The sequence below is a fragment of the Jatropha curcas genome, chromosome 11 (assembly GCF_041381405.1).
Source record: "Jatropha curcas cultivar XTBG-Jc1 chromosome 11, XTBG_Jcur_1.0, whole genome shotgun sequence".
In the NCBI taxonomy this organism is placed as follows: domain Eukaryota; kingdom Viridiplantae; phylum Streptophyta; class Magnoliopsida; order Malpighiales; family Euphorbiaceae; genus Jatropha; species Jatropha curcas.
In genome coordinates, this window is record NC_143161.1 from 11,577,370 (window position 1) to 11,590,428 (window position 13,059).

The 13,059-nt window shown below is 33.7% G+C and overlaps 1 protein-coding gene across 1 annotated transcript; it reads left to right on the forward strand.

Annotated features, from left to right (window-relative positions):
* Window positions 1-1,426: 1,426 nt before the first annotated feature.
* Window positions 1,427-9,022, forward strand: LOC105648020 (S-adenosyl-L-methionine-dependent methyltransferases superfamily protein). The gene is made up of 7 exons (XM_012234270.3): window positions 1,427-1,591; window positions 2,603-3,264; window positions 3,996-4,206; window positions 5,891-6,173; window positions 7,032-7,418; window positions 8,136-8,213; window positions 8,409-9,022. The coding sequence occupies exons 2-7, from the start codon at window positions 2,623-2,625 to the stop codon at window positions 8,644-8,646; spliced, it is 1,839 nt and encodes a 612-aa protein (XP_012089660.1). The 5' UTR covers window positions 1,427-1,591; window positions 2,603-2,622; the 3' UTR covers window positions 8,647-9,022.
* Window positions 9,023-13,059: the final 4,037 nt, after the last annotated feature.

The window sequence follows — 13,059 nt, forward strand, 5'->3', positions numbered from 1 at the left end:
TCAACAAGACCTGACATCTTGCATGGTGTTAGTCTAATAAGCCGTTATATGGAGAATCCAACTGAAACACATTTTCTGGCAGCAAAACGAATTCTTCGTTATTTAAAAGGAACGGTTGATTTTGGAATTCTTTATAAAAGGGGGGGTAAAAGAAAATTTATATGGCTTTTGTGACAGCGACTATGCAGGAGATCTCGATGATCGGAAAAGTACGTCAGGTTTTGTGTTCATAATGAGTTCAAGAGCTATTTCTTGGTCTTCAAAGAAACAGCAAATTGCTACCTTGTCCACCACAGAAGCTGAATTTATTTCAGCAGCAACATGTTCCTGTCAAGTCATATGGTTGAGAAGGTTGCTAGAGATGCTTCAATGCCAGCAGCAAGGTCCAACAAAAGTCTTCTGTGATAATGTTTCAGCTATCAAGATTTCAAAAAATCCTGTTTTGCACGGCAGGAGCAAACATATAGATGTTCGTTACCATTTTTTGCGTGATCTCTGCAATAATGGTACAATTGATTTATTGTTTTGTAAAGGTGAAGATCAAGTAGCTGACATTATGACAAAGCCACTTAAGCAAGCAGCATTTGTGAAGTTAAGAAAGCTTCTAGGAGTGTGTTCTGCAGATCAAACTTTTACCTAAACTGGATGTTTGCAAACATTAGTTTAAGGGAGTGTTTGTTGAATGATTAGTCAAAAGTTTAGTTGTTGAGATTTTACCCTGATTTTTAGTTAGTTTGTTGCTTTATTTTCTGCTTAGTTGAGCAGTAATGCTGCATATATTTTGCTATTTCAGTTGTTTTATTTGCCTATTTAAAGGCCACTTTCTGATTCAATAAATAGATCATTTCTTCATCAATTCCTTTCTGTCTTTTTTGTGCTTAGCTCTTATCAAAATTTTCATTTTTTTTTTCCAATAACATATTAGAATTGAATTAGTGTATGGAAGTTCATACTCAGGATATGAACGGTGGCGGATCCAAATTCTAATAGGAGGGATCAATTGATCCTTGTTTTTTAGGATTTTTTAATATATGTATTTAGTTAAATTAATCTATAAAATTCAACTTATTTATATTTTTTCCCTTTTTTAAAAAATTATATATTAATTCGGAAAAAATATTTCTAAATTCTGCTGGATGAGAATAAATATTTTTGGTCTTAGATGACAAGCAATAAATAGCTTGTGCGTCAAAATGCCCATACACGGCGTCGGCAGCCCTTTTTTATTTTTGTTGACAATGGGTAATTATTATTTTTCTTTTTTTTTTTTTGTTAGAAAAAAGCAACGGATAATTCGAAGCGAAAACGCTAATTATGCTCTCCTTATTCACCGCTAACTAAGCACATCTGATTATAATTAAACACCCCCCAAAAAAAAAAAAAACTATTAATTAATTAAATTTCCGTATCTATGTATATTTGCGTAACTTAAGCGTTCAAACATCTACCTCTTCTCTTACTCTCCTGATATAGAAGTAGCTTCTGCTTCTTTTACTTCCACTGGAGCACTAACACTGTAACCTCTTCTACAACTAACAGAGATCTACTCTAGAGGTTCTAGTTGAAGTGCTCCAATTACTTTTCTTTTCAGGTTTGATCCATTTCTCTTTATTTTTTAAGGCAATTTCTTTTCTGGGTTTTGTGAAATGTAGTAAGTTCATCTGATCTTTGCCTTTGGATCACACTGTTGCTTTTTTTTTTTTTTAAATATCAAGTGGTTTCCCGAAAGAATTATGAGATTGATCTTATTTGAATTGAAATTATAACTTCTGCTTAGTTTGGCCAAGTTTCTTGGATCAAAGGATGTTAGATTAAGATAGCATTCTTCACAATCTTGGTTAGGAAAGGCCGGCTTTTAAGTCTTAGTGTAGGTCTCAAGTTGAGAGAGAGTGTGTTAAGTATTTGTTTGATCTATTTGTACTGTTACCAATTCTCAGATTCGAAATTAGTCGCTTGATTTGAGCATTATTACTTGATGAGCATTCTTCACTAGATGATTTATAGTTTTATGTTAATAGATATTCTTTATTTCTTGCATATAGTGTTATCTTTTTTACTAGCATTACTTTACTCACAATTTTATTGAGAAAATGATTTATTTTTTACTATTGTCTTGATTTCATGTGTTGGGGTCCTAGTTGCAAGACAAGGTATGGGACTTGTCTTAGATCCCACATTAGAAGTATGCGATTTCAATGTGGGGTTTATATGAACTTGGGCTCTCATGCTAAATAATTAGCTCTGGAATTGATTCTTGAATTATTCCTGAAATTAATGTTGTTATTGAGCATCTTGATTGGCTATGTAGTTCAAGTATGGTCAATCAGGAGAAATTATTCAATGCATCTGGTCCATTAATAATTTAATACATAGTTCACCCTGCACTCATAAATGCATGCAATGCACCTAAAGAAAATAGATGATGGATTGCACAACTGTAAAGGTGGGTGGCAACTGGTTGTGTTGAATAATTTCTTTATCATTTGATGGATAGATTTTTTTTTTTTTTTTTTTGAAGAAGTATGGTCACTCTCTCCAGTTTTAGCTTCTATACCCAAGGTTGCTGTTTCTAACAACACTGCATTCTGACAATGTGCCCCAGGGGATTGTCCTAGCTATATCATGGGCTCAAAGCATAACCCTCCTGGTAGCAGATCGCGAGGTCCTCTGTCAATATTTATCGTGTTTTGTTTGTGCTGTTTCTTTTATGTCTTGGGAGCATGGCAGAAGAGTGGTTTTGGAAAAGGAGATAGCATAGCCTTTCAGGTGACCAAGCAGACAGATTGCAAGATCTTTCCTGATCTCAACTTTGAACCACGTCACAATACTGTTGAGATTATTGAACCATCTAAGCCTAAAACTGTAGTATTCAAGCCATGTGATGTTAAATATACTGATTATACTCCATGTCAAGAACAAGACCGAGCAATGAAATTTCCACGGGAAAATATGATATACAGAGAAAGACATTGCCCACCAGAAGAAGAAAAATTGCATTGTCTTATTCCAGCACCAAAAGGGTATATGACTCCATTTCCATGGCCAAAAGGCCGTGACTATGTCCATTATGCTAATGTTCCATATAAAAGTTTGACTGTGGAGAAGGCTGTTCAGAATTGGGTGCAGTTTCAGGGTAATGTGTTCAAATTTCCAGGAGGAGGAACCATGTTCCCTCAAGGTGCAGATAAATACATTGATGAACTTGCATCAGTGATCCCAATTGCAGATGGCTCCGTCAGAACTGCTCTCGATACAGGCTGTGGGGTATGTTTCAAATTATTCTAATCTCTTTCTGATCAAAGTACCAATCAAAACATATTTATTCAAGTTTTTATGGATTCAATAGCTTGGAACTATTTGTTGTTCTTTACTTCTCCAAGTTGCAAGTCAGTATTTATTTTAAGTTTTTAACTGCAATATGTTGTTAGCTTTGGCCTTTTAGTTATACATTTATCAAAAAATTAGACATGTAGAAGGACTGATAGCTCCCTGTTGTTTAAGGCCTGATTTTAGGAATTGATAAATATGACATGGTTCATGCTTTTTATACTCGACTATTGTAGATTATGTCCTGTGCCCCTTCTTTCCTGTTTCAATAAACATAGTGTAAAACTTGTCTGATTTCACTTGATATAATATGAGCTATGTTTGTGGACTGCTCTACTGTTTTCCATTTTTATTTGGTTTTATATTTGACAACACAACAACAAGTAGAATAACAGCCAAGCCTGTATCTCAGACTTGTTGGACTTAGCTATATGAATCCTTTGTTTTTATGCGGCTATATGAATCCTTGGTTTTATCTTTGGCATGTATAAAACAAGTGACAGACTTTACATAAGCTCATATTCTTTGTTCCACCATTAGTTGTAATATGTTTTGTCTTCCTCCTCTCCGCTACTAACTCCTAATAAGAGAACATTCTCAATCAATTATGATTGTTTAAGCTTAATCTTGTTATGATTGCTGAATTACTGAATCCTATAATTATATAGGTTGCAAGCTGGGGTGCATACCTAATGAAGAGAAATGTATTAGCCATGTCCTTTGCACCACGGGACAATCACGAAGCACAGATACAATTTGCATTGGAGCGGGGAGTTCCTGCAATTATTGGGGTTCTTGGATCAATACGTCTTCCATACCCATCAAGAGCTTTTGATATGGCTCAATGCTCTCGATGTCTAATACCATGGACCTCGAATGGTAAGTGTTTCTAATATTAAAATTAATAACGTGGGATTGTTTTTGCCTTTTTATATTTAGTGTTATAAAATAAACTCAAGTGTTTTACTGAAACTAAAAATGCAAATGAAACTATCTTACTGTCAGACTGCTTACAACAATAACTATCCTCAGCAGAAACAATAAATTTGAAATGCTTTTGGTTCATGAAATGTTACAGTATATTGATTAGTGATGATCCTTAATGTCAAGTCCCAAGCAGTACGATTTAATATTCACCGCAGAAAGCCTGGTCAAAAGAATAAAATTATCTTCATTGAATGTGAACTGAATTTTTTCTTTGAAAGCAATAAACTTCTCCATAATCAACCCTTCAGTATAAACCTTAGAGCTGTTGCATGTGCCCAGCCATATTATTTATCATATAATTTTAACATTTGAAGCCTTAATTATCTGTGTCTAGAGTGATTGCATTTCTATATTTCCTCAGTATTCTGTATTCAGATTTGCAAATGACAGAATGAATAAGATGTCTCTATATTAGTTTCTTTGAAAATGGAAATATCTAGTAATTTATGCTGAGCCACTAGGTAAAAGGAATTTGTGAATTCAATTACAATTCAAAAGAAAAAAAATCAATTATGAATTGTGATAAAAATGGGATAAATTGTAGCAATATATGTGTTTGTGTCATCATAAACTAAAGCCTTAAGGATTTGATATGCAATTTCTCTTTGTTGTACATGATGCAATGCATAAATATCCATGTGCTATATATTAATGGTTATGCTTCCATTGCTTTTGTTGCTGAGTTATTATTAGGACCTTATGGATGTTATGGTGTATGTGATGGTTTTCTGTATTTTTCCCTGTTGCTATCGTAAAATATGTAGAATGTCATACAACAGTTTTCATCAGTTATAAATTTGTTTTCCTGTTCTCCTATTTGATATATTTGAAACTTGAAGGTTTAAGTTTCTTGAGGTAATTGATAAACAGGTATTTGTTATGGGGGGAAAAACTCAACTGAACTTTGAATCTTATGATAAATTTGTGATGTCAGGAAAAAGAAATTTTGGGTTAAATTTTTTTATTCCTTGTTGCCTTTCATTTCAACTTAAAAATAGTTATTAAAGACGTGCCTTACTTAAGGCTCAAGGGCTTGCTCAACAGTCCTCAGGCGGATGACTTCACTAAGGCTATCGCCTTTGGTGAGGCGTGTGCCTTTTTGGGACTTTTTTGCGAGTAAGGCTCAAGAAAGGCATGCCTTTCTTTTTTTTGTTGTCCTGAACAAGTCACCTAAGGTTTTTCAATATAAAGTTGTATTGTAGCATCTGCTTACATAAAATAAATAAATAAAAGACATAAAATGAAACACAAAACCAGTGATGTGCTTTGTGATCTAGCCTCCACTCCTTCATTTAGATTCTATATGTTCTATTTTATGATTAGGAATCTTTTTTTTTTTTTTAATTATTTTGCGCCTCACTTTGATCCAGCGCATGCCTTCGCCTTGTGCCTTGTGCCTTGCTCCTAGGCTCTAGGATCCCTTTGTGCCTTAGTGTGCCTTGCTTCTTTAATTACTTTGCACTTAACTGATTGATTTGATATTTGAATTACTTTAGTAGATTTTATGGAATAACTCCTCGGTTATCTGGTAGAAGTTTGCAACCTTTTCATCCATGAACTTCTATTTTGTATGCAGAAGGTATGTACCTAATGGAAGTTGATAGAGTACTCAGGCCTGGAGGATACTGGATTCTGTCTGGCCCTCCAATTAATTGGAAGACCTACTATCAGACCTGGAAACGGTCTAAGAGCGATCTACAGGCTGAGCAAAATAAGATTGAAGAGATTGCAGAAAGCCTTTGCTGGGAGAAAAAATATGAGAAAGGAGATATTGCTATTTGGAGAAAACGGGTTAATGACAAAAACTGCCAAAGAAAGTTTACAAGTATATGCAAATCAAATGACGCTGATGATGTCTGGTGAGTTTCCGTGCATTTTGATTTGCTTATGCATATGTAATGGCATTATAAAGAAGTTCATGGAAACTATAATAAAATGGTTCAAAGTCAATCTGCACCAAATTTTTTTCACTTCACATGTTATTTCTAGTTAAAGGACTTCCTTTCTCTTTTTTGGCCATTTTATACGTGCATAAAGTGATCTTAAAAAATTAATGTTCTGACCACTAGGGGTGAGCATTCAGTTCGGCCAATTTGGCCATTTCGATTCGGTGAATAAATGTTCGATTAAAAGTTTAGTTAAAGAAAATTAAATTTTCAGTAATTGGTTAAAGTTTCAATGAAAAGTTAATCAAACTAAATTAATCAAATTAATCAACTCTTAAAACTATGTCATTTTAGTTAAGTAGATAATAAAATTAAAAATAAAAAATAAAAAATATTTCAGTTTTTATTTTGATTAATTAGTGATTAGTAATTGTAGTTAATTTTTATTTTGGTTAAAGTCGATTAATTACAAATTTTGATTAAATTCGTTCGGTTAATTAGGTTTTTCATTTTCCTTAACTTCGGCGCAGTTGATGACCAAAATTAATTCAGCCAAAATGATTTGGATAAGTTCGGTTAATTTTAGTTTAGTAAAAAAAATTTTGGTTAATTTATTTCGATTAAAATTGTTACTCAAATTTGCTGAATTGGCCGAATGCTCACCCCTACTGGCCACGCCTGAATACTCTTATCTGTCATGTTCTGAACAAGATACCGTGCCTTCTCAAAAGGGGAAAATTGTTCCTGCCTATAACCTCTCTTGCAAATTCTACAAGTTGCTTTTCCTTTTATTTATTTTTTCCATACTAATTCCTTTTATGGTTCATTTAGGTACAAGGAAATGGAAACGTGTATAACCCCTTTCCCTGAGGTAAACAATGCAAAAGAAGTAGCAGGTGGGGAGTTAAAGAAGTTTCCAGAAAGGCTTTTTGCAGTGCCTCCTCGAATAGCTAACGGACTGGTTGATGGTGTCACAACTGAATCTTATCAAGAAGATAATCAACTTTGGAAAAAGCATGTAAAAGAATATAAAAGGATCAACAGATTGATTGGCACAACAAGATATCGGAATGTGATGGATATGAATGCTGGACTTGGGGGATTTGCAGCAGCACTTGAATCACCAAAATCTTGGGTGATGAATGTTGTGCCTACAGTTGCCAAGAACACTTTAGGTGTTATTTATGAGAGAGGTTTAGTTGGCATTTATCATGACTGGTACGTCCTTTCGAATCTCCTCCCTTTACTGCCAATGTTAATAGTGATCAGATATTGTGGTAGTACCTTCTGTTTTCTGCTATTGCAAGTCTTTTGGTCCGGTGGATGTGATAGGGATTTAATCCCAAGTCCGAGAGCTCAACACCTTGAGACTTTACGAGCTAAACTAGGAAACACACATGGCTAATGTCACATTGCTGGTGTGAAACTGGTGCAGCACTGCAGCTTGCCAATCATACTGAGCTTCAGTGAGAATTTATTGTATGAGTTTTCTTCTATAGTAGTACTGACAAAAATAAGCTTTGCTTATTGACCTTCTCAATCCCATGAAACTTGAAGTGCATACTTAGTGGAATTTCATTATTTTTGAACTTCTCTTTAGTTTTTATTCTTGCTGCTGTTGCTCTATCTATGTTTGAACTCATTGGTTTTGTGAAAGTAACTCAAGTTCAACATACAAGTTACGGAATAGGGTGTTGACTAGAAAACTATGCATGCTAATGATTAAATATAGCTCAGTCATAGCTCTAGGAAATTTCTATATCCATACCCTTTTCCGAGTGTTGATGAGGATATAAAGTGATTGTTCCCTTGATAATTCCATCTCTTGGTTCAAATGTAATTTAGAGATGAACTTGAAAGTTTTAGCATTGAAACCCCAGAAGTCATTTCTTTGAAATGTCGGTGAAATTTTCTTTTGCTGTTCTTTTCTTTCAGGTGTGAAGGATTCTCAACATACCCAAGGACATATGATCTCATCCATGCCAATGGTGTATTTAGCTTGTATCAGAACAGGTGAGAATCTAAATTTTCTTCTAATACCTTGTTTCGTTAATGAAAGTCCCAATTTTGGGGTTACTATAATGCCTTTCTTCAACTTGGAAATTTTTTTTTTTTCCGACCCATCTAAGTATGACTTTTGATGGGTTTAATAACCAAAACTTGTCGCTGCTGGTAGTTTCTAATGAATATATTTGAATGCTATATCAGGTGTAAGTTTGAGGACATCCTTCTGGAAATGGATCGCATTTTGCGTCCAGAAGGGTCAGTAATATTCAGAGACGGGGTTGATGTTCTCAATGAAGTTAAGAAAATTGCAGGAGGCATGAGATGGGATATAAAACTGATGGATCACGAGGATGGGCCGCTTGTTCCAGAGAAGATTTTGGTTGCTGTCAAACAGTATTGGGTTGGCGGCGCGGGAAACAGCACGTCAAGTGATGACTAAACTGTAAGTCATTGTCTTGGAAGCAAAAAATAACGCAAATTATGTAACAGTGACCAAGTAATTAAGACGCCTTTGAACGGAATGGGATTGAAGGGCTCTGATGCTTGGAGTCAGTAAGTGTAAGTTATCAAAACGCATTCTTAGCAATGAGGAGGAAGTGTCCGCACTACCCAAGCTACAAAATATTGGATGTGAATTTGGAGGGTACAAAATTTGTATTGCATGCTATTGGCAAAATAATTAGGTCAGTTTTGAAGATTGTTATAGTAATAACAAGAACTTTGTCACTTTCAATGAAGATTGTGTTTGGTTAATTTACCACATAGCCAATGTTTTAAGAATTGTTTATTAATTTATTTGAAACATTGATTGTTCATCTTTTTCTGTTATTTATTTTCAATAGGGTAATGATCTGCTGGGAACTGTCGTGTTATAACCTCACAATTTTGGAGACAATATTAAATATATTTTCATTGCTTTTTCTTTTTCTTGGTATTTTAATTTTTAATTTTTTTGGAATCTTGTATATATGATATGATTAACATTTTATAACTTCCACAAGAGTAATATAACCAAAGAAATTTGATGAGCAATTACATGAATTGACTAATTTCATATGGTCCTGAATTAGTATATTAAATGTTTCCCTCAAAAAAAAAAAAAAAAAAAAAAAAAAAAACTATATTAAATGTCAATAAAAAATAGGGTGGTAAATGTATTATTATATAAAAATTAATGAAATAAGTGATTAGTATTATAAGCAGTTCCTATGTTTAGAGTATACTGTTATGTTTAATTTTACCTAGCAATCACTCATTTTCATTAATGTGTTGAATGATGCATTAAAAATGTCAAGTTGCTTATGTTTATGTGAATGTTATGTGATAGGGGCTTGGATGATTTGACAATAGAGTAAAAGTTAACGTGCAATGCACGTCGTGAAAAACACTATGCTTAACTAAATAGTTATCAGTACTTATCAGATCATTATATGACTTTGCAATGATAGAAGTATATTCCTACATAGACAAAGAAAAGATAAAAAGAGCATCATTAGACCAAATCATTCACACAATAAAAACTAATTTGATGTACTTACAGGATTAAGGTATGATTTGTACTCAGAATCATCAATCAATACTGTATTTGATGCATTATACTCCTTATATTTATCCCAAACTTACAAGATTATATTGATTTTACCTAGTGTTATTCTTTTACCTAGCTTTATTTCAATACCTTTTTGGAGAATGATTAGCAGCAAGGCCACGTCATAGTCAACAACGAACGGTATGAAAATCAGATTTCTATTTGCAATTACACGATTTGATTTCTATTTGCAATTACACGATTTGTTGGTTAATGTTCAAAGCAATGAATAGTCTTCTAAACTTTAGGAATTGTTTTTCAATTTTCAAGCAGCATCTTGATAATATTCTCTTTCCTCAACTTTGTATGCCCGGCTTGCCAACATGGTTATTTTTAATATGCGTCTGCATATTTTCTGCAAAAGACAGCTTCTCCAGATATCTTGCAAATTCATTCTTAAGAGCTGCAACTATTTGATTTTCTTGTTACTTAAACCATATGAGTAATGTACCAGTAGAAAAACAGAACAATGCCTTACCTAGATAGTCATCAATATTTGTTAGATTTTGGGATGATGAAAGTATATTCCTACATAGACAAGGAAAAGATAAAAAGAGCATCATTAGACTAAAATAGATCAAAATCATTAGCACAATGAAAACTAACTTGGTGTACTTATGGTATGATTTGTATTCAAAATCATCAATCAATACTGTATTTGATTCATTATACTTAAAGGATGGCAATTTGAACCGGCAGATACCCAATCCGATCCGCTCCGATTTTAACGATTCAAGTAGTATTTTTACTATCTGTGTCGGGTTCGGGTCAAGCTCGGGTTCAAGGAAGCGAGTACCCACTACCCGTTACCCGTTTAATAAATATTCAAAAAAATATATATATATATATATATATATATATACACACACACTTTTTGTAATTATTGTTAATGCTATAATTATTTAATATTTATATTATATTTTTTATTAAGTCAAATAAATAATTTTATAATTTTTACTTGTTTTTTATTTTAAAAATTAAAAATAAAAATATTTATAATTTTAAATGAGCAACTACAATTGAGTTTGAGATGAGTTCGGATAGAAAAAATGAATTTCTAAATGAGTTTGAGTACTTAATTTGTAATTGAGTTCATGTAGTGCATTTTAAGTGGGTATCCGATATATTGCCATCTCTAATTTTAATCCTTACATTTATCCCAAACTTACAGGATTACATTGACTTTACCTAGCTAGATTCCTTTACCTAGCTTTATTCCAATACCTTCTTGAGGATGATTGGTAGCAACACCACGTCATAGTATATAGAGAACGGTACGGAAACTGCAAACAATTTATGTTGACTTTACCTAGCTTACCTAGCTTTGTTTCTTCACCCTTTTTGCGGGTTAAGGTGTTTATGGTCAGACCAGACTTTGATATTAATCTTCCTAATGATGTTGAGAACTTCTCAATCAACGTTTTCCCATAATATACATTAAAAAGTAAAAATATAAAATAAAATTATAATACAAAATACTACAGTATCCCTTTTATTCTTTAATGTACGTTGAAATGTTGAGCTCTATAATATCTTTACTTCAATCCAATATCTACTGGTAGCAAAATGCTAAAGTATCTAAAAGCTTGGTGTAAACATAAAATATCCTTTTAAGTTTCAATGAGTAAAGATTACATACATATAAACTTATATCTAAACATATTTTGCATTTACAAAACACATTATCTATAATTACAATTACACACTGAGTTTTGATTTCTATTTACAATATCTAAACATATTTCTACATGTCAGATCTCTATTTACAATTATACGATTTGTTGGTTAATATTCAAAACAATGAACAGCCTACTAAACTTTAGAAATTGTTTTTCAATTCTCAGGAAACATCTTTGTAATATTCTCTTTTCTCAAAACTTTGTATGTCCGGCTCGCTAACATGTTTAGTTTTAATATGCGTCTGCACATGTTCTGCAAAAGCCATCTACTCCAAATATCTTTCATATTCATTCTTAAGAGCTGCAACTCTTTGGTTTTCTTGTTACTTAAACCATACAAGTAACCTACCAGTAAAAATACAGAACAATGCTTTACCTAGATAGTCATCAATATTTGTCAGATTATTATATGACTTTAGAATTGTTAGGGCCCAGCAATAAAATTACGAGAATAATAACACAGCGGAAAAATAGAAATATGACACAGATATTTACGTGGTTCACCCTTTAACTGTTAGGGCTACGTCCACGGGACAAAAACCGAATAATTCTTCCACTATTAAAAATAGTAGGCTTACAAAGAGAGTAATAAAAATAGTGGCACGCGAAAGTGTTTCCCAAATTATCCTCACTATTTTCTCTACCCGAGTTTTAGAACCCAATTCTAAAACTCAAATTCTCTCAAACACTCTCTTCTGTCGCTCGGTTGTATGTATTGAAGCTCTAGCACCATCTCCTATTTATAGGAGAGGTGGAAGCTTGATTAGGAGAAGTGGATGCGTGATTAACGCATCCACCTACCAGCGGATCACCTACCAAAGACTTCCTTTTTTTTTTCTTTTCAAACTACATGTACCTACCATTTTCTATTTTCAACAAAGTGTGGGTCCTACCACGTTTTCCATTCTTCTCTTCTTTTTTTTTTTCAAATGTGGGTCCCATTTGAGTGGGCACCGCACAACAAATCTCCCCCTGCACACTCAAGTGGGGACGTTAGCCATACCGGCTATCTTTCTGCAAATGATAAGCTTCTTCGTAGGCAAAGCCTTAGTCATCATATCAGCGCCATTATCATCAGTGTGAATCTTTTCAATCTGAAATAACTTCATCTCTAGCGCATCACGTATCCAATGATACCTCACATCAATGTGCTTTGACCTTGAATGAAAGGTCGAATTCTTGATGAGATGTATCGCGCTTTGACTATCGCATAGCAGAATGTACTTCTCTTGTTCTACACCCAATTCTTGTAGGAATTTCTTCATCCACAAGAGTTCTTTGCTAGCTTCTGTAATGGCGATATATTCCGCCTCAGTGGATGAGAGTGCAACACATTTTTGTAATTTCGATTACCAAGAAACTGCTGCTCCTGCAAAAGTCATCAGATATCCAGAAGTTGATTTGCGCGAATCAACATCACCACCCATATCTGCATCTGTGTAACCATCTAACACAGGTGTATTATCACCAAAACATAAGCACATTTTGGAAGTGCCCTTAAGATACCTGAGAATCCACTTTACTGCATTCCAGTGTTCTTTACCTGGATTTGAAAGAAATCGGCTAACAACACCAACAGCATGAG